This window comes from Osmerus mordax, chromosome 16 (assembly GCF_038355195.1).
Source record: "Osmerus mordax isolate fOsmMor3 chromosome 16, fOsmMor3.pri, whole genome shotgun sequence".
Lineage (NCBI taxonomy): Eukaryota > Metazoa > Chordata > Actinopteri > Osmeriformes > Osmeridae > Osmerus > Osmerus mordax.
In genome coordinates this window covers 5,394,975-5,417,090 of record NC_090065.1, presented here as the reverse complement: position 1 = coordinate 5,417,090, position 22,116 = coordinate 5,394,975, and the positions used below count along the sequence as shown (strand labels likewise).

General features: G+C 47.2%; 2 protein-coding genes across 4 annotated transcripts; one reads left to right on the top strand and one right to left on the bottom strand.

Annotated features, from left to right (window-relative positions):
- Nucleotides 1-88: 88 nt before the first annotated feature.
- tesk2 (testis associated actin remodelling kinase 2) lies at nt 89-17,005 on the bottom strand. 3 transcript variants are annotated; one of them, XM_067253163.1, is made up of 12 exons: nt 16,954-17,001; nt 16,632-16,666; nt 14,490-14,836; nt 11,235-11,356; nt 9,175-9,223; nt 6,898-7,044; nt 6,050-6,132; nt 5,469-5,553; nt 5,294-5,377; nt 4,895-4,981; nt 4,376-4,514; nt 89-2,456 (listed from the first exon to the last, which is right to left on the bottom strand). In XM_067253163.1, exons 3-12 carry the CDS (start codon nt 14,715-14,717, stop codon nt 1,438-1,440), a joined length of 2,043 nt encoding a protein of 680 aa, XP_067109264.1. In that variant the 5' UTR covers nt 14,718-14,836; nt 16,632-16,666; nt 16,954-17,001; the 3' UTR covers nt 89-1,437. The 3 variants fall into 3 exon arrangements, with proteins under 3 accessions (XP_067109264.1, XP_067109262.1, XP_067109263.1); XM_067253161.1 differs by having other exon boundaries at nt 16,632-17,005; XM_067253162.1 differs by having other exon boundaries at nt 14,490-14,831; nt 16,632-17,005.
- A 1,968-nt stretch (nt 17,006-18,973) lies between these two features.
- tmem53 (transmembrane protein 53) lies at nt 18,974-20,753 on the top strand. The gene is made up of 3 exons (XM_067253581.1): nt 18,974-19,144; nt 19,451-19,554; nt 19,655-20,753. The coding sequence occupies exons 1-3, from the start codon at nt 19,090-19,092 to the stop codon at nt 20,351-20,353; spliced, it is 858 nt and encodes a 285-aa protein (XP_067109682.1). The 5' UTR covers nt 18,974-19,089; the 3' UTR covers nt 20,354-20,753.
- The last annotated feature ends 1,363 nt before the right edge of the window (nt 20,754-22,116 follow it).

Below are 22,116 nucleotides of genomic sequence, written 5' to 3'. Positions count from 1 at the left end.
GTGATCTAATGTTAGTTAGGCAACACCTGATATAAATTCTTCTGGAAAATCCCATTGAAATCCACACATGTTCCAAAAGTTAAACATTTATTATGAAGCATACATGTTCTCTTATAATCAAGTAAAAAAAAAAAAGAAAAAAAATACTTTTAATGTGATTTGAAGAGGAAAAACCAAGTTATTTGTGCTTTGGCTGAACACATTCTGTCACATACTGAATACTTAACATAACTTGGAGGGCTTGGGACTGAACAAGCAGTCTAGGGAGAAACACGAAGCAAAAGGAAAGTTACATTAGAAAAATATTTCAGTTCAAGTTTAGCAATAACATATGCCTTTAGACAAGTACAAAGTAAGACATCAAAATGTTTTTTTCTTGTTCATAAATATCAAAATAGATCCTCTACGTAAAACCGACCAGACACAATTAACATTTATTGCATAGAAATGTAGTGACAAACGAGTGGGTTAACACAAAAACATAATTTTTCAAGTGCAATAGACTATTTAAGTAGTTCTACACTGGACTCTCCAGCAGACCTGAACAGGAGGGGGCCAGAACCAGGCAGGGGAGCCTGAGCGGGGGCTGGTCATGGAGGCTGGTCATGGCTCCATCTACAGCTACCGGTCTGCTCTGCACACCAGGCTGAAGGAGCTGCTGTATTAAGACTAGGTGACACTGAACATTAAAAAGGTTGTGGTGGCTCACACATTCAAAAAAAGTACACACACGTAAAAATATACAACAACAAACAAGTATGGGTTTTGAACGTCAAGGTTCTTAACATAAGAGAACAAAAGTAAGTGAGAGACCTCAGGGTGATCATGAAAGGGAAGCAAAAGCCATTTGTTTCAGGCATCTTCTAGGCAAACGTACCTCAATGAGTAATGATATCACCAGCAGAGAGCTTTTATATTAACAATGAACATTTTACAATGGGTCTAAGTGCTTTCAAAGCTTTTTTCAGTTGGATTCCACAGCTTTTATTAACAAGGATTGGATATATTCCAGATGCTCCTTGCCCAGACTTCCCCCCTACAGTCTAGTGAAGTATAAACCCACTATGGTACCAAGCCTGTCTTCACCACCACCTTCTCTCTGCTAAGGCTGTTCAAAAACGAGTAGCATTAGATAGCATGTTGTGTAAGAGGATTTCATTGTAGACACACACTTATCACATACAGTAGACTGGATCTTCAAGAAGCAGGCAGGAGTTGAAGCAAACACACACACAACCTTGAGGGAATTCGACACCTTTTCACACAGTACATCTTTGAAGTATTAAATATAAACACCTTATCATTAAAAAATAATCTCTTTATTTTCAGGGCACCGGCTGCAACGATCACTCGTCCTTCTTGTTTGAGGAGTCTCTCTCTCTCTCGGTCTAAAAGACCACAGTTCCCATGATGCTCCTCTGTTGGTGAGCCGCTGAGCTAGATGTCACAGGAGGGGGGGGGTTCTGGTTCCGAGGGCTGTGGGGTCGTGCAGGGGATCAGTACGATGGGACTCAGACGCTCTGCTCTGGGGGGCCTGAGAGGGGGTGACGGGGGGGTCTCCTGGGACATGTCCCCCTCCTGGTCCTCTGCTTCCATCTCTTCACACAGCGGAGCCCCTACGTCCCTGAACCTGTCCCCAGTCCTGTCCTCTCCCGTGCGGCCGTTCTGGGGCTGGAGGTGGACCTGAGTTTGGTAGATTAAAGGGCCCTGCTCTAGCAGAGTATAGTTGGGGGTCCTGGTGTCCTCCTCCCCCCTCTCTGGGCTCCCCTGACTGCTAGAACAGTCCATGGCCTCCTCTCCTTCCCTATCACTGGGTGTCATGGGAGAGCCAATGCTCCCCCCCTCCTCCTCCCTCCCTCGCTCTGTCTCCTTCTTGGGGCAGAACGGGGGGATCTCCATGACGGTGTATTTCTTGGCCCAGACGCTCAGCGCCTTCGGACGGACGTCCTTTCCCGGCTGCTCCGGGTCGCCCTTGGAGACGGAGGCCGAGAGGGTGCAGCCGGCAGGGGCGGGGCAGAAGGCGTCGTCCGGCTGCGGGGAGACGGGGAGGGAGCGACACTGGCGGCCGGGAAGCTGCTGCCAGAGGGCGTCTTGCTGCCAGCCCCCCGGCAGGGCGGCGGCGGGGTTGGGGGAGGAGAACACGGAGCCCTGGGGGGAGTGGAGGTCGAACATCAGGGAGAACACAGACTTGCTGGGCACGTCGTAGAACTTCACCTTTCCACCCCTCAAGTCCTCCCTGGCGTTGAAAGGGTTGATCTTGCGAGCTCCCGGCCCTGCCCTAGGGGCGGGGTTGTAGTAGGGGTCGTGGACGTTGACCTTCCTGCCAGGCTTGCGGGAGAAGATATCCGATTGGCTACGGGAAAGCCAGATATTCCGGCGAGGGCGGGGGGATTTGGGAGGAATCTTGTCGTCCTGGAGAAGCGGGTTTAACCTCTTAATGCCCTGTAGCTTTTCACCTGAGGAACAGAGACGAGGGGAGAGGGAATAAAACAAACTGCGTTAAAAAAAAAACTACAGAAGATATTAAATGACACGCCAATTTAACCACCAGAGGGCAGTCAGGGCAAAATTCCAAACAGACAGGGATCATGAGATTAAAAGAAGAACAATGGTATTTTGACATGAAAGTACAGTTCACAAGAAGCAGAAACTATGAGACATCATATCCTAGGAGACACTCAAAACAAAACAATCACATTTGACTGGGGCTTGAGGAATGTGGCACTACCAGTTAGAACTGACCAACAGGAGCAAGGAGAGGACAGCCAACCAGAAGAGGTGAGCAGCTCAGAGGAGAGGCGCAGGAAGGGCCAAGCCAAACAAATAACAACACAGACCAGTCCAAAGCCTGGAGCTGGTAGATGAACAGAACTCCTAAACCCAAGTGAACGGAAGAGAAGATCTGAGAAGTCACCTACATTATTGATATCCTTCTACGGCCCTCAGTTCCTTTCAACCAAACAACACTGATCACCCCCGCCCCCCAACCAACCAGGATATTGCGAAACCAAACACTCTATAGTTAGATTAGCATCAGACGTGCCAGAGCAGCAACCCGAGCCTGCATGGGAGGCAGACATGGGGGGGGTGGTGAATGTGGAGCGGGGGACGATGGAGGCAGGCATGGGGGGGTGTGGTGAATGTGGAGCGGGGGACGAGGGAGGCAGGCATGGGGGGGGTGGTGAATGTGGAGCGGGGGACGAGGGAGGCAGGCATGGGGGGGTGGTGAATGTGGAGCGGGGGACGAGCGAGGCAGGCATTGGGGGTGTGGTGAATGTGGAGCGGGGGACGAGGGAGGCAGGCATTGGGGGTGTGGTGAATGTGGAGCGGGGGACGAGGGAGGCAGGCATTGGGGGTGTGGTGAATGTGGAGCGGGGGACGAGGGACAGTGGCCCAGCGAGGAGCCACACTGTCACACTGAGCTCTGGGGTCAACAGCCACCAAAGAGACCGAGAGAGACAGAGCCAGAGCAGAGAGAGAACACTAACAGAGCAGAAAGAGAGAGCAGAGAGAGAGAGCAGAGAGAGAACACTAACAGAGAGAGAGAGAGAGAGAGAGAGAGAGCAGAGAGAGAACACTAACAGAGCAGAGAGAGAGCAGAGAGAGAGAGCAGAGAGAGAACACTAATAGAGAGAGAGCAGAGAGAGAACACCAACGGAGAAGAAAGAGAGAGCAGAGAGAGAACACCAACAGAGCAGAGAGAGAGAGCAGAGAGAGAGAGCAGAGAGAGAGAGCACTAACAGAGAGAGAGCAGCATTCTGAGGACGAGGGCAGGAGTGGGGACACGCTGCACCTCTCCAGACCAGCTTGACATGACGAAGGAATAGATTACAGCAGAGAGAGAGAGAGAGAGACTACTTGTGTTTTTCTATTCTTAACACTATTATGACTGGTGTTATTACTGCATAGTTGTGCTAACTGTGGTATATTTGTTGGCACTTTTTGTTCATCTGAGCGTTTTATTGTTGCCACATATTTCAAACAATACTGGCTGTCGTTCCTTGTTGTTGTTGTTTTTGACTGGTATTGTTAATGTATAGTTATCTGTTGTTGTGTCTCAAGCTTTGGCAATACGGTTGTAGTGACTGTCATGCTAATAAAGCTGAATTGAATTGACTACTACTAGCAGGTTCCCCCCCCCCCTGTTCCAGGAAATCACAGGTCTCCAGTCTTTAGAAGGAAACAGAGTGTTAAATGATGCGGGCTGAGGCATGGAGAACAGCATGTGAAAGGAGGTGGGGCTGACAGTGAAGGGATGACATGAGGCTTTTTTAACCCGTAAACATGCGGCTGTATTCCAGTAGACACACACACACACACACACACACACACACACACACACACACACACACACACACACACACAGGAGGGGCACCTTTGGGCAGGCTCTTCTTGTCGTTGTCTCCAGACAGGGGGATCCGGTCTCGGTCGGCCTCCTCTGCCCTCAGCCTGGACAGGATCACCTCCAGCCTCTTCACCAGCTCCTGGAAGGACGGACGCAGCTGGGGGTCCATCTGAGACAGAGGGAGACAGAGGGAGGGAGGAAAAGAGGGAGGGAGAGAATCAATGGAGTGGAGGGAGGTAGAGTGAGAAGAGAGGGAGGTAGAGTGAGAAGATGGAGGTAGAGAAAGAAGAGGGAGGGAGAGGAGGGTAAAGTAAGGTTAAGGAGAGAGAGAGAGAGAGGCTGCTATTATTCTTACTGACTCAACATTGCATAGCTGATACATGACTGTAACCAAGCGATGATGAGAATAGAAGGGAATGGCCCTGTCAGGGGCCAGCTAGACTGCGATGACATAACTGCCACATCAAGTAGCAACCAACCAGTAGCTGGTAGTGTAGCGAGTCATGTGACAGGGACGCGTCGGCGTGGAGCGAGCTGGCAGCTACTCACGTTACAGCAGTTGAAGGCCAGCTGGAGGAAGTCGGCAGGGCAGTCTCCCACCATGTGCTGGAAGGCGTGGTAGTCCAGACCAAAGTTCTGTATGGGGGCGTGAGAGGGAGGGAAACTGCGTTAGAGAACGAGGGACAGAGGAAAAGAGGTCAAACCAGAAATCCATACTTTGAGCCGTCATGGCTAACAATTTGTGGCATGTCAGACAACGTATTTCCGATGTATTAGGAGAGCCGTGTCCTGTGGCCAAGCTCCTGCCAACATCCTGTCACCCTGATCAACATGAGACCGGGGGAAGTCTTACATAACCGGCTGTGCCGGACTGTGTCATAGAGGAGGACAGTGGGAAACACAGACAGACAATCACACGCGTGCGCGCTCTCACACGCACGCGCTCACCTCGGTACGAGGAAGGTAATCAGGGTCTGCCTGTATCCTAGCGATGATCTCACACAGGACAATGCCATAGGAGAAGACGTCCGCCTGTAGACAGAGATGCACAGGTCAGTCATGCTGGGTCCTGTCCTGCCTTGTCCTGTCCTGCCCTGCCCAGGGCCAGAGGTTAGAGGCCTACCGTCTCATTGTAGGGTTCATCTCTGAGCACCTCGGGGGCCATCCAGTATGGAGAGCCCACCACGGCCAGCTTCTCTCCCGCCACACTGCAAACACACGCGCACACACACACACAGACAGACAGACAAAACACATAAAGAAAGAAGAGAGCTCTTGATTAGACTGACATTTGTAACTTTCCCTGTATATAATTGAAAAGACTAAGAGATGGACAGAGAGCCTGTGTTGGTATTATTCGTGCTGGTACTTGAACAGGCTGTTCCTGAATAATCAAATGAGCCCGTCCTACTGGCATAGCGCCATCCCTTCTCCCTCTCCCTCTCCCCCCCTACAGCCTCTCCAACTCCCCCCCTACAGCCTCTCCCCCCCACAGCCTCTCCTTTCTCCCTCTCCCCTCTCCCCCCCTACAGCCTCCCCCTCTCCCTCTCCCCCCCTACAGCCTCTCCCTCTCCAACGTGTAACAAAACGCAAGCTCTGAATGTCCACCTGCGTGCGTGTGTGTGTGTGTGTGTGTGTGTGGTCAGGTAGGCAGCGAGACCCTATGTAATGACTAAAGCGCCCCTCGGACGGCAGGGTGCGTACTCATGGTTGGGGATCTTCTCTGCCAGGCCAAAGTCCCCCACCACGGCCGTGTATCCGTGTTCATCACACTTGATCAGGCAGTTCTGACAACAGAAAAGACAGGACAGATGACGTTAAGCATACATTCACCAACAAAGCCATTCGCCCTCCACCCAAAGCCTGTTTTTGGTGTTGACATACGCAATGTAACAACAGCGTGCAGTGTTTACATGCCATTTACATTTGACATTTTGTTTAGGGTAAACGTAAAATGCTCAGCTGCCCTGCGTATCGTGTTACTACAGTATGCTGCTGTCGTCTCTCACTAAAAGAGGTGACTTGGGTGGTTCACAAGCAGATAAGGAAGGCCAGATACGAGCGACTAAATGCTGACTTGTTAATATATTATCAGAAATATCTAAACCAAGTAAATCGGGGCTGAAAAACTGTTGCGCTGTCCCGTGGACTTTATACTGAACCAGTGTGCACTTATCAGGATGGTGTCTTACACATCCCACAGCGTGAGTCTGAATGTTCAACCTAGACCAAACCCAAACAGGCCCTCAGACAGCTGCTCTGTGATGGCTGGCTGGCTGGCGCTTCATGTCAACTTGGTGTGAATCTGTCACCAGCCGCAGCAGCTTCTAAAACCCAGCCTGGAAAGCAGGGTCCAGCACAGGAGAGCAGAGGAGGCCAGAGGCAGAAGCTACATGATCCCTGTCTCCTAGGACCCGTCTCCTACCATCTGTTGGGGGGCCACATTGCCTAGAAAGTTGAAGCCCTTGTTGAGTTTATGCCCCTCAAACTGTTGCCGACTGTGCCCCAGTGTTCCTCCAGGATGGGCTGGTCTTCCATTTGGCCTGCCTTACCTTGGAGGTGAGGTCTCTGTGGAAGATGCCTTTGGAGTGCAGGTAGCCCAGGCCCATAGCGACCTCAAGGGCCAGTTTGACGCGCGTGGCCCAGCTGAGCTGCTTGTTGCTGTCCAGCAGCTGTTCCAGGTTGCCTCCATTGATGTACTGCAGGGGGTAAGTGGTCAGTTACTGTACATAGAAAGGCAGTGGTCATTTAGGGATACAAAGATGGAGTTAAATTTTTGCTTTTGTAATCAGGGAAAAAATGCTGAACAAAACATTAATATCAGAACAGGCAACAACGCAAGCTAAACTGAATGCAGATGTAGCCTGTTAGATAAACATTCCCTGAACCATATCCATGAGGTAAGCCACCGTATGTACTGTCGTGAGGTTCATATGAGGTACGTGTCATTGTTAGGCCACTTTCTATTGGTACTTTGTGGCGAGGGCATCACTCCCTTCAGGAAGTTAGGTCAGAGGGCTGTAAATCGAGTTATGCTGAGCGCTCCAAATATAGCACAAGCACATTGGCTGAACAATGACTGGGAGAGCAGACACAGCGAGAGTGAGGGAGCGACGAGCCAACTGCGTACACCACGGAACGATAAGTGGGAATCCGCTAAGTGGGGTTAAAACTCTCTCTCTCTCTCATGTCAGCTCTGATCATGACAAGTTGGCCTTGCATGTTCCAGTCCTAAACAACGGAATAAGCTATGGCTAGATGCACTACAGAATACAACCACACTGCACTAGCCTCCATGGAGAGGAACTAGCTGACTTGGGGCTCCCTTCTAAGTGGACCTAGCCTGTGCATGTCTGTTGACTGGATGCGAGTCCAACTCCAAGTTGTCGCTAAGGCACACCAGATAAGTCCATACCTGATCGCAACCAATCTATGTTGCCTTGTCCCTTAAACTCTTTGACCTTCCTGCTGGATTATAGGGCATAGTTTATCCTCTGGCCAGATTGAAGGAAGGTCAGAACTGATTGGTCTCTGCCTCCACCCGCTCTGCAGGAACATGGAGCAGCAGCCTCCAGAGTGTGATGGGCGTCAGGTCCGTGTATGCGTGGGTTAAAGCCCCTGTCAGACTGCTCCGCTCCCCCAGACAGCCCCTTCCCAAAGCTGCCCCCAGACACAGCATCAGAGGATTACATCGTCTTTAACTACAAATTCCTCTGTAGACCCCCGGCCCCTACATCTGTCGTCTACCAGCCCTGGGGTGTGTACATGTGCGTGCATGCATGCTGTGTGTGTGTGTGTGTGTGTGTGTGTGTGTCTGTTAGAGAGAAGAAGAGATTGTTAGGGTTAAAACTGATTAATCCTGCTTCCTGAACCGTGGGACATTACAGTCATCAATATAATAATCCACATGCTCATTTCAGCAGCTGGGTCACAGACAAGGAAACAATGCAATACTTCCTGTTTGCAAAACAGAAGTTAGAGTTAATGACAAGGGTCGAGGGAACCAGTAAATGTTGCCATCCGAAGCGGAAAGAACGGGGATAGTCATCTTTACTAGGTGCAAACAGCTTCAAATGATAACGTCATCTAATCCCCAACATGGGTTGTGGATTAGCTGGGATTATAATTGCACTAATACGTGATGTGTATGAGGCGACGGGGAGTCCGACCAGGGGTTTCCGTGCCGACGGCAAGGCCAAGGAGATTTAGGCAGAGCCATCCTAGCTTTCCATCCAACTCCTTACAGGCTGCATGTGGACAGGACCTCACCCCCTCCCCCTCTCTCTTCCTCTCTCCTGTCGTCCACGGTCGGCATCCACTGCACTGTCCGCTACCATTCATTGACAAAGTATAGCAGCTTGTAAAGCATTTTCCCCTGACTAATCAATTTGCTAATCATTGGAGCAAGGTTACAGGACTTCTTTTTATGACAACACCAACACACGCACATACACTATCCTACAGAGACAAACACAGGCTACACACATAACCCAGACTTAGGTTAAAAATAACTGGAGCTAGAAAACACAGCCCACAGTGCTAATAGTAGACCCAGCTGGCCTCTCATTGCCTATGTAGACCGTTTAAGTGGATATGTTGCGTGTGTGTGTGTGTGTGTTTGTCATGCCTGCAGGAGAGAACACTTGGTACTGCTTCTGTACAATTACAGGCTCATGTCCCAGCAGCTGACATGTTGCTCACCTGAGAAACCCCCCTGGTAAAGACCAGGTCCAGGCACAGAACACACACATTGTTGTTCTCTCTCACAGGCATGCACACATACTACACATAATGAAGTTTGTGTGTGTGTGTGTGTGTGTTAGTCCTACCTCAGTCAAAGCGTGCAGCTGGCCTTCCTGAACACACACTCCCATGAACCTGCAGAAGAACAAAAACCCATTCAGTCATCAGTCCTTCACAGACAGACATTTGGGCCACAATGCCCCTTGACCCACAGGCCTCTCTCTCAGCTCCCTTCAAAATACTAGCTGGATACTTCTTGGAGTTGTAGTGATATAGCATTATGTGATGTACCGTATAAATTAATTATTGGGCTATTTGTATTGTTTACTGTCTTCCCGCCCAGGGACTGCAGATGTAAATCAGCTATATGTAGCGAACTCTGAACCAACGGTTGTGTTGTGCATGGCCCCTGTTAAATAAACAAATGAAATAAACTCATATCTCTTGGATTTCATTGTAGGCTGATATTGCATTAAAACCTCATATTACAGGTTAGCCCAAGACCAGATCTTTCCTTGTGATGTCTAAGGGACAGTGAAACAGCGAGGAAAGGGTTAAATGTTTCTGCGCTGGTGGGCAAGACTGAACAAGGCAACGCATAAAAAGAATGTCATTTCTTCCAGGAAGGGTAAGAAAAAAAAGGTTCTTTACCTGCATTCCACCCTTACACTTTTTTATTTTTTTTTATTTTTTACTGCCACCCCTCACATCCCTTACAAGCCAAAGCCGGTCAAAAAAGGCAGTTTTCCCCCCATGAAGCATAACACACATAAGAAGTATCAATGTCTTCATACACGAGCCCCTCCACACACAGCTAACATGGGAGCAGGGGGAGTAAAGGCCCTATAAACCTTGAGACTGAACTTGAAGGGGTCCTCCTAGGATTTCACAAACAAAGACCCCCTTCTCGGTTCTCCTGTTAACACTCGCACACAAAAACACCCCCCTGGACCACCGCCGAAAATGCTGGGATTGTACGACGAACACACACACGCGTGCCTGCACACACACACACACGCGTGCCTGCACACACACACACACACACACGCGTGCCTGCACACACACACACACACGCGCCTGCACACACACACACGCGTGCCTGCACACACACACACACACACACACGTGCCTGCACACACACACATGCCGTGCAGTGGGATGCGCACCACAGAAAAAGAGAACTGCCATCATCCAGAGCCATACTGTCTCTACAAGAGGATGTGGTAACATCTAATAGAACGGTCAAGGCATCAAACAGTAATAGACGACGCAACGAACGCGAATCATTTGTGAGTGTGTTCAATGGTTCCAGAAAGCCTGTTAGAACGCAGGCCTGGCAGGTCCATGGCATGAGACTCTCTCTAGGAAGACAAACAAACGAGGAGGGAAGAGAAGGAGACAGCCCGGTTCCTTCCGGCCCTTTCAGATGTCGCTGAAACCTTAACAGATCCTGGCGTGGCATGAGGATCCATTGTTAATTGGTTGGTGACCTGCTTTCTGAGGAGCAGCAGTGATGGAGGTCACGGTCCCAGGCTCACTAGAGGCTCATATACAAAGCTCAGAGACAGAGAGTCCACCAATGTCAGGTTAACTCAATGTTACACAGACCCTGGGTGCCCCTTTAAAAAGGACAAGGCCACTTTTTGCATGAGTGTAAAATGTTGCACTACCCCTTTAACATATGAACCGAGCACCAGGGACTGATCTTATGTCACTTTCAGGAAATAAGGAGGATTACAAATTGGGGAGTTAAAGTCCTCAGCCCCCCCTTCCTAGCCTATATTTTTGTGTCCAAATTCAAGACCTTTTGAAGTAGGCCTAATTTCGGACATCAACTCATTTCGCAATCTTGGATTTGGTCAGTTCAAAGCAGTACTTATCTCAGACTTACTCAGCCTATGCCATACTGGTACAAAAGTAAGTAGCAGTGTCCTAACAGGCCTCTGACTAACCTCAGGACTGTAAAATACAGCTTGATTATCAGCCTGTGCAGGCTTTATTATCTTACTGTATGCATTATTTGTATGCTGCTTTGGATGAAAAGCGTCGGCTAAATGAATAACTGTCTATGTGAGTCAACAGAAAGCCTATCAGGCATGCGGTTCTGTCCGTGTGGAGCCGCCGCGGCTGTTATCGTGTCTCGGACCTGAGGATGTTGGGGTGGCAGAGGCGGTTCATCAGCTGCACCTCCCGCAGCATGTTGGCTCTGTTGCTGCTCAGCTTGTTCATCTTCAGAGCCATCACCTGGCCCGATGCCCGATGCCGTACCTGCGACACACACACACACACACACACACACACAGTTCAGGAAGGTTAAACTCAATATCTGGTCAGTCTCATCAGAGATATCATGCTCTAACTGATTGAACTTTACAGGTAACATTAAAAATAGCTCATCTTTGAAAAACCTGCCGGCTCGCCACGGATACATTTCTGCCGCCAAGGTATCAGAAATAGGGCTGTACAAAATTGTAGGCCGTCTATCAGCAGTGATTGTTAGAGTGCATATCGGAGTATAGCACGGACACCGCAGTTGAGATTGCGTGTGTGCGTCCTTGAGAACTGTAAGTCGTATAACTTGTCAGTTCATTTAAGCCTGTTATTTATTAGTCTATAGTTCTTGCTAATTTAAATTAAGTTAACTGGTGATTTTCGTTGTTTGTATTCTTACCCCGGGCTAGCTAAATTGCACGTCTGTTGATTCGATAGCGATTGCTGCCTTTGCTCACATTTGTATTTTAAGTGCATTAATATGCTGAAGTAGTTTTAATTAATAAATAGTGGGTTTATTGTTATTATTTGCTACAGAATGCTTAGTATATCAGCTTTCGAGTTTCTTAATCGATAGGCTACTGACCATTTACAATTGTTACGTCAATTATTAATTGGCAGCATTTATGCCATTTAGAACATACTTTATGAGTGGAAGGTCTCTTTAAGTAGCCTAATCTTATTGCTTTAGGGGAAATAGGACGAAAGTATGTGCAATATGACATAAGCTATTAGACTATTACATTAACCTGCTCCGAAATATAGGGTTAGAACTTTGTTCCGGCTGGGGGGGGGGGGGGGGGGGGGGGGGGGGTCGGACAGACCTGCCCCCTCTGCTAAAAAAAATCCTAGAGAAAACACCGGGTTTTTCAACGATGAGCTATTTTCAATGTTACCGCAACAAACTAAACCTGAACATCTGACCACCAAAACCAGATGCTCCGGGTTAAAAAGCTAGCGACACACATCCCCTAGACCCCACGTGGGGGGGGGGAGAGAGAGAGACAGAGAGAGTCACATTACTCTGCTCTCTAAGAAGGGGAGCAGAGACACAGGATGTGAGTGTGTCAGGTAGAGGATGTGTCGATCAGCTGGGCCTTCGCTCCCCTAATGTTCACTTCCTCCTGCAGACAGTGACAGATACAAGCTGGCCTAAACACAGTGTGACTCGGCTGAGACACTGAGACCTGTAGTGGTGATCGTAACCACACAAGGTTTATTGCCGTCAGCAACTTACCTCTGTAAAAGTCATAGGCCTGCTGCTGTTGTGCTTTTATAGTTCCACTACGACACAGTAATCCCCCCAGACAGATATGATGAGATTATCAAGCACAAGAGGCGGAGAGAGATTCTTCGGTTGGATTAGAATAACTTCTAGTCTCCTAAGAATGTTCACGTTTAAATTCAGAGGGAGGGCGAGAGAAAATAGGCCACATAAAAGAACCACATAAAATGAAGTTTCTAGAAGGCAGAACCGATTTGTTATGAGCTATGGAATTAGGGGCAGGGAACTAGGGAGTCAGGGTCTAGCAGTTGGCTACAAGGATCTGGTTTTCCCTGCAGGAGAAGAGAGGCACCAGATGGTCTCTCCTCTAGCCCACCTCCCCCATCGCTCTACCTCTCCCTCTCTCCTTCATCCCCCCCCCCAGGACACTCCCCCACCCCACTAGGAGAGGGAACAGCCTGTTTCAGAGTAAAGCCCAGACGCTGGCCCAGCAAGACCCCCTCTACCTCAATCTGCCCTGCCCTGCCCTGCCTCTCCAGCTCTCTCTCCTGGCTAGCCCCCAGACCAGGTTGAACCATGATCTCTTTCATGTATTTTAGTCAAATGACGAAATCATGTTTGTATGTGAACAGATTACATTGAGGGTTGGTTCAGCAAGAAGTGTACAAGTATGTTACATGGTTGTTGGAATATATGTAAACACTTAAACTTTTCAGTCAAATTCCACCAATGAAAATAGGTGAATCTCTCACCTTTGACCACAGAGTAGAACTGTTTCTGACCTCCCCCACAGCATCAGTTTTAACTGTGTGTGTGTGTGTGTGTTTGTGGGGAGGGAGGTATTATGCATGCATCTCCAGCCTGGGGGGGGGCCTTCAGCCTGGAGGACATGACTTGTGTGCTGCAACAAACGTATTGGTTTGGGGGAGCAACGGAAAGTGTAGAGAAAGAGAGAGGGGGGGGGAGGAGCTCTTGAACTGACCTCAAAACATTGGCAACTCACTACTGACCACAACGTCCACCTGGAACTAAGCACCCAACATGTCACCTTGAGTAAGTGTAACTGACAACAGAGCTCTCTGACAACCAAGCAGGAGTCGTCATTGAATCACTACTTCAAAAAGGTAGCCATGATTCATTAGCAGGAGACTTAACCTACATGGAAACAGAAGGACTTTTTGCACACAGACCAAATCCGCCTATAGGGATGAGTGGAAGCGATCAGTCACGACAAGACGTCACATGACCGGGCCAGCTCTGAGGATCTGTCTGACCTCCAGTGCTATCACGGCCAGACTACAGAATAGAGGGAGGGGGGAAATAGGTATTATTGCCCCCGGACTTACCCTAACTTAGTGATATCAATATCAGTGTTCTTTATCAGCTCAAAGGTAAGTCTTGAGGCTTCCTCACGGAAAGGGCCACTGAGATATCCCGATATTTACATTTAGTCATTTAGCAAACGCTCTTATCCAGAGCAACTCACAGTAAGTACAGGGACATTCCCCCGAGGCAAGTCGGGTGAAGCGCCCTGCCCAAGGACACAACGTCATTTTACACGGCCAGAATCGAACTGGCAACTTTCTGCATAATAGCGCGATTCCCTAACCGCTCAGCCACCTGACCCCCTACATATTGCCACGCCTTGTTGTAAAGTCTAGTGGATGGCAGTAATCAACCACAGGGAGAAGATCTGAGGCCAGCACTGAATGATCTCTTCCAAGACGCTGAGTTGAGCTCTCCACACCAGGTTTCCCAACAGCTCTGTGCTCACCACAGCAACAACACCACCATCATCATCATCACAACCAGTTACCATAGCGCTCTGGCATCCCCATCCATTATGGTTAGACCTCACGTCAGCAGAGCCTGTGCAGGCAGGTGACTCGTGCAGGCCGGGCTTACCTTGTAAACCTCGGAGAAGAAACCAGAGCCGATCCACTCGCAGGCGAAATCGTCGAGGCGCGTCAGGCAGGAGAAGGCACTGATGAGGGCGCGGTAGGAGGACGGGCACACCCTGCCCACCTGAGAGGGCAAGGGGGTGGTCTCGCACACGCCGCCTCCGTCCCGCTCCTCCAGTAGTCGCTCTGGCCTCATGGGAACGCCGGAAATGGAGTTGCGCTTCCTGTCCATGGCAGCGGCGCCGCCCTCGTCTTCCTCTGGACGACGGCGAAGAACAGGAACTGTGTGGGCGACTTCTGGAGGGTGAAGATCTCACATGGTGGATAGGCGCTCGTCAAGTTGAGTCTGACCTTGGAAAAGTTGAAAAAGACCCATTGGCTATAATATTGAAATGAACTAATGGTGCAGTATGGAAATAATGTAGACAAATGTTGTGACTTTTATATTTGTTTAAACAAGTGTGCACGAACAAATAATTCTGTATGCTCCAAGCGACATGCCATTGAAACAGAGTATGGAAGGCTAACGAGCCTAATCTATTTATCACATTCCTGTGACAGACTAGTGTAACTTTTCTTTTTCGCTTTTTTAAACAGCTAAGAAGACCAAAACATTACTTCTGACAAGGCCAGACCTCTTTATAAACACAGAGGAGTCCAGCCAGGCTCTCTAAGTAGACGAACCCAGATATAATGGCTCTAATAGGGATTGATTGTCCAATTATATGAGATTAACCAAGATAAAGCTAAAGTCCAAGCCTGGGATCCAAAACAAGCCTATGAACAAAGGAGACAGCAGAAGAACCCTGCTGTTTTAAGTCGCACTGTCTGGAGATCTTACAAAGATCATAGAGCAACCATTTGATTGAACACAGTCCTGTGGTGACCTTTCACATTGGCCTAGTTCTTTGAAGCCATAGTCACCAGTCTGAGACCAGTAGCTCCGCAGCTAAACCCATTTACAGCTTAGTTTGTGCTCAAGGGGCTGGTAGATTGTCTTAATAAATATGTCACTTTCCGGTTATCTTTCCTTTCAGCTGGACATAGACAGGTGTAATTAGCATAGGATTGTTGTAGGTATTTTGCCTTTACCTCTCAATTTAATAGCCTGCCTCTTCCATTTGAAAACATTCTAACTGAGAATACACCCTGATAGAAACATGCATCCTTAAAAAGATGTAGGCTTATAGTGGGGGACTTTGAGGCATGTTTGCCCTTCTGCAATATTACAGCTTAAACTCCCTCTCAGCTCTGCCAAGAATGTTTCAATGGGTCTGCCTCAGGTTTTTCAAAGACCTGTTGCTTCTCAAAGACAGAACAAATAGATGCCAGCTAGCTACAGCTGAGTATAGGACATGAAGTCAAAGAATAGGCTCCTCCCTCTAAACAATTACAAGCCTAAACATTGACTAACCACAGTTGGACATCTCATGCACTGACTTCATGTCTGAGTCCAAAATAGAGAGAACTTGCTGGGGCCTATGCAGCTCATGCTTTCCCAGTGATAAATCATCTTCACTCTGGGGATGCTAGGGCCTAGCCAACACGGACAGAACGAGGAATCTGGTTAGTAAAGTGTAGCCGATAAAGAAAACAGATGTGACATCCCCGTGGTACCCTGAGGGCAAGGCAAAGACGCAGGCAACACTACATGCATACTGTAGACATGCAAACGGTGGTATGCGTGTGTCTATGTTCGAGAGAACCTCACACAATCAGCTATAGTCCATACAGAAGTTGTGCAAAAAGAAGAAAAAGTCTGCATTTCGCCAGTCCTCCAACGATAAAGACCTATTCCTATCAGACCACCAGACCATCTGCTTTACACGGTGGATTTCTGAGAAGCAGCATACTCGACATTTGAATGATAAGAAATTATGCTATAAAAAGTGGAGGGACCATTTACCTTGGCCTCAAAATAGACTCAGATCAAAACTTGATACTTGTTGATATTTGAATAGATAGCAAATATACATAGCTTGTTAATGTTAATCCTATGTAATAGACTAATTAGCATAGCAGGCTAATTTGCAGCATTTATAGAGTACTACAAGAAAAAGAAACCTCACTAACTTAATAATAGCAGCAAAACAAATTGGCCAAGCCAGCTCTACTTGTGTAGCTAACTAGATAGTTTGGTGCTTACCTGCCTGTTGGTCATCAAGATAATGTGACGGCGGACTGTTCAGCAACAATAAGGACGGTGTCAAAAACTTGACAGTTCAAACTCGGTTCCACCATATCATATCAACTCAGCTAAGCTAACACCGTTAGCAATAGCTAGATAAGTTTGTCAACAAAGCCAGCAGTCAGCTCCCCAATTAGCTAGCTGGTCGAGCTCAATCGTACTGTAGCTAGCTAACAAACGAGAAGTTTCAGATACACAGTTTTAAAACGTACATCAAAACTGTTTCTTAAAAAAGTAAACGAGTAACTTTGTTTTAAGATGGTTGTGTTGTCTAACAAACCAAATGCGATAGTTGTCCGCCTCCGATAACTCAAGCGTTTGACAGCTCTAGCTCTCCTCTTCTCTCTTGATGTGCGAGTACCTCAGTCTCAACACTCCCACTGTCTGAACTGCACGCCCCTTTAAGTGATTGACGGCTGAAACCACCACTCAGAGACGAAAACAGTCTTCCAATGTTGGTCTGTCTGAAGTACCAAGGGTTTGTCGTCATCTGCTTGAAAACTGCGCCCCCGTGTGGCGTTTAGGCCACATCGCCACAACACAGCCCTGCCATGAAATGCACCATCCATGTCATTTCTGTTCTGTATGTCCTAGCATCTCCCTGTTACATGGCTGAAAATGTCTGAAAAACCAACCAAACCTCAGGTGACTTATTTGTCCTTTCTATGTATAAACAAAAGTCCCGATCTGGTCAACATCTGGACCTGGAAACAAGAGGTCACATATTTTGATCACTGTTGTGAGGTCGAAAACATATTTTCAAAAGCTAAAAATATGTTTCCCCCCCAAAACGTTTTACAATTTTTCACATCTGGACCTGATAGCTGTCTTCAGAATATGTGACATCACTGTTACATGGCTGAAAATGTCCGACACAGAAACCAAACCATCTCAGGTGACTTATCTGTCCATGTATAACCTGAAGAAGATCAACCATCTGGTTAAGATCTGGACCTGGAAACAAGGGGACTATCAGTAACCACAGTGGGTTTCAGGCATCTGGCCCTTTTCTAGTCAAAGTTAGCAGGGGGTGCATTTCCTGGCAAGGCCCAACACAGCCCTGCCCTGAAATGCACCCCACCCATAATTTCTGTTCTGTATATCCTACCATCAAATGATTCTTACTGTTATATTGAGGGGACAATATTTTGAAGTTTAACTCCTTTATTAAGCAGTTACAGTGGGGTCACACATTCTGACGGCTGTCAGATATGGTGACCTCTGTTGTACTGGCTCTGTGATGACTCCAAAAAAGACAACATGGGTCCAGATTAGTGTGAAGGGATGACATAACTACCCCAAACAATATGTTGAAGTTTAACTCCTTTATTAAGCAGTTACAGTGGGGTCACACATTCTGACGGCTGCTACTTGTCAGATATGGTGACCTCTGTGATACTGGCTCTGTGATGTTTCCAAATAAGAAAACAAGTGTCCAGATTAGTGTGAAGGATGACATAACTACCCCAAACAATATTTTTTAAGCTTATCCCCTTTAATAAAGATGCTGTAAAATGGAATTGAAAATGAATTTTAAGTTCATCACACCGCAGAAGAATGTGTTGTTAACTACCCATCCAAATTCGAATGAGAAAATCAGCAGTCTTCCTGCTTGAGACTGGGGGGGGGGGGGGGGGGGGGCGTGTCGCCTGAAGGAGCTGAACCTCCGCCCCCTCGAATTTATTGAATTCAGCAACAACAGCAACACTAGCTAAATTAATTGCAGATATCAGAACAGATACCTGCAGTCTCTGAGTGTTTTATGTGTTAATTACTTTGTCTTTACATCGTACCAGCTGAGTAACAGAATGCAATCGTCTGTGATCTGACGTAGATAGGTCGCTGTGACGTAGATAGGTCGGGTTTTGTCTCTGCCTATACAAAATCTGAGCTGAAAAAGGAAGAGAAACGGTTTAACTCCACATTTTAGTGCGACAAAGTTTTTCGCGCTTTGCACATGCTTTCAGGAACTCATTTCACACGTATATAATGTAGCCTACTGAGAAACAAATAATGGAATTTGCTTTACAGCATCTTTAAGCTTGTCTGATTCTGCGTTCACAAATGAATGAAGTGGTTCCTTGATTGCCGTGCAGTTTACCGTTCTCGTAGATGTTGTTTTTTTTGCGGTACTTGTCTTCGATATGATACGTTATCGGTAGGCTATATGACAGTGATATTACAGTCAATTTAGTTTTACAAAAAAGAAAAAAAAAAATTATATCGAGTGTATACTCCGCCCACCTGACCAAAGATCAGCTGGTCCTGGATTACAAAACAGACGTGCACATAGTTATTACAGTACCGACAGAACGAAAGAACAACGGCTGACAATTTATCTGTGACAGCACAGTCAATGAACCGTGCAGGAAGGACAACGGCATCAACGGACTAGCTAGATATATTCGTACAAAACATGGCAGATGATGGCATAGACTACAACATTGTATTTCCAGATGCTCTTATTTCGGGTGAGCATTATCAACACCATGTTGTAGGCTACTTTAGCTTGCTGCTAGCTAGCTAACAACGCACAATACAATCAAACAAGGCAAGCTGTGCAAACTGTAAGCTAGCTATCTATCCAGTTCCTCTGTACAGTAAGTTAGCTAGCTACCTGGATCCTCTGACTTAGCTAGCTGCCTAGCTAGTGGAATCAGAGTCGTATGTATTTACAGTGGTAGCGGCACTTAAATTATACATGATTATGAAAGATTTAAAACGTATCGATGCAAGCTAAACTGAGAGATGGCTAGTCAAACGCTTTCTTCTTTCAGAGAGACACTGGCATGGGACCAAGGAACCGGTTGTCATCCTGCTTGGATGGGCTGGTTGTAAAGACAAACATCTCACCAAATACGGCTCAATCTACAATAAACAGGTTAGTTGGCCCCCCAAAATATGATTTCTTATTCCTATTCAATACCAGCTGCTTGACTGTAGATTCACTCATTAACCCCACCCGTCGTTGTCTTTTGCAGGGATGTGTCACTGTCCGCTACACAGCCCCCTTGAAGACCGTCTTTATCTCTGAATCCTTTGGCTTCAAAGAACTGAGCAGCACCGCCCGCAAACTTCTGGAGATCCTTTACGACTATGAAGTGGAGAACAGCCCCATATTTTTCCATGTGTTCAGCAATGGAGGGTTCATGCTTTACCGTTATGTCGTTGAACTCATGCACAGTGAACAACAGTTCAGCTCCCTGCGTGTGGTAGGGGCTGTAGTAGACAGTGCCCCTGGTAGTGGGAATGTTCGTGGGGCGGTACGTGCCCTCACTGCTACTCTCGGGCCCAATGTCAACACAATGTTGAAGTACGTCCTCCTGACGCTGTTTGCCGTGACTGTTTTCCTACTACGGGTGGTCCTGTACCCCGTGACCAAGTACATCCACAGGAACCACTACGATGCTATGAGGGAGCACCCGGCCACCTGGCCCCAGCTCTACCTCTACTCCCAGGCCGACCAGGTGATCCGCAACGGAGACGTGGAGCTCATGGTCAAGGCCCTGAAGGAGAAGGGGATGCCAGTGGACAGTTATGACTTTGTGACCACTGCTCATGTCAGCCACTACCGAGACTTCCCCCAGGAGTACACCACACGGTGCCTGGCTTTCCTCGCCGACTGCATGAAGACCCCTGAGGGGACCCAGAGCAAGAAGCAGCGCCACCTTATACAGTAGTGAAAATAATGACGCACCCGCCACTAACTTGGCTCAATATGTTCATAGCATATATGGTAATGTGATTCTACTGTAATGTGACACATGTATAGGCTCAAACTGTCATTTGAACTGCACTATGGTACTGCTGGGATACTTGGAACAAACAAGTGATGAGTTTGGGAAAAGACCAAAAGCTGAGTGTGTTTACTTGAGATGTGGTGAAAATAGGACGGATTGTTATTGTTGACTCTTGCTAAAATGTTGTAAATCCCAAACTGTGAGACACTGAGTGATCTTTTAAGAAAATGTGAACAAAAGAAAAATATGGTTTTCCCATCAATTTGAAACGTTGATGAAGATTGTATGTTCAGCACTTAGGCTACTTATTTTACTAATGTGCCTTCAATAAATGGAAATAACATTTAACCTTGTCAACTTTTGCAATGTATAGCTACTCTTCTTCAAACTCACTATACCTTGTCTTTAGACACAAAATGTTGTTTTTGACGACAAAGATGGGCTTAGCCACACAGCTTTCACATTTACTGATTGTTTTCAGTCTTTGTGTTGGAATGATACACTCTTAACTCTTAGCACTCTCCAGCTGAAGACCGAAGGACTGTCTCAAGTGAAGCACCATGAAGTTGGTTGAATCAAGATTGTGCTTGGCTATTTTTGGCCTTGTCTCAGACATATCATAGCTCCCGGCAGACAAACCTAGCCTTTCCTTTCCGCCAGACGTCAGCGATTGTTTGAAGAGCGGGTCTCTAAATTGGTCAGGCAGGGATGATTATTGAATGTCTCTGACTGTCAGAGTTGACATTTGGGAGCGAGTCATTGGCATTTGTCTCTCTCCGGCAGCCCGAGCCTGGCACTTCATGTATCATTTTGAGCCACTCGGGGAGTAAAGGAGAAAGAGGAAAGTTTATGGATCTGTGCAGACAGATGAACATCGCTTATTGAAGTGCATATGAGACAGATCCTGTGCCTCACATTGACCAGTCACCAGCGGACATGCACACACTTGATCTTATCTTGATTCTATCCTGATTTGAACTTCTGAGTCCAGGGACGAAACTTTTCAAATTGGAATGTGGTCTTGCGTATTGTTCCATGTGCAAGGGAATGCATCGCATCTCTTAGTTTTGAGGGGTACACAGCATCGGGTCAGACCCTTACACTGCATACTCTAAACCCTCACTGTACACCCACACATGCATGCAAACATTCTTCCACAGAAAACGGATACATTGGATTCCTTGTTTTGGATATTGTAACCCGTTTAATCCTGTGGAGGGCAGCATTTACCCATAGTTTGCACCAAACCATACTGCTATTTATAACGGTTGTGCACTGCTGCTAGGATATTATACATCATTTTTTATATGCTAAATTATTTAACATTGTATTTCCCACAGAAATATAAAATAAATGTATTTGTTACCTACTTAGGCATATTCCATATTTCTTTACCCCGAACACCTGTATAAAATGCTGAACATTTGATTGTAGTCACATGGTCAGAGTGTGTGTGTGTATTGTCTGTGTGTCATGGAAAGTAACAAAATGTGCAGAAATCTTCCTGAGAGGTAATGAAGTCAACTTGACAAGCATCATGCTCTTCTGTAGCCAACTACTTAATTTGAGATTCACACTTACTGATCGAGACCCATACGCAGTCAGCACAAATATATTTCATTTATGTTGGTCGGCATGTGTGTTGATTTATTTTAATGCTTCAAAAGGGAAGATACATTTGTGGTTGTTCTTGTGACATTTTT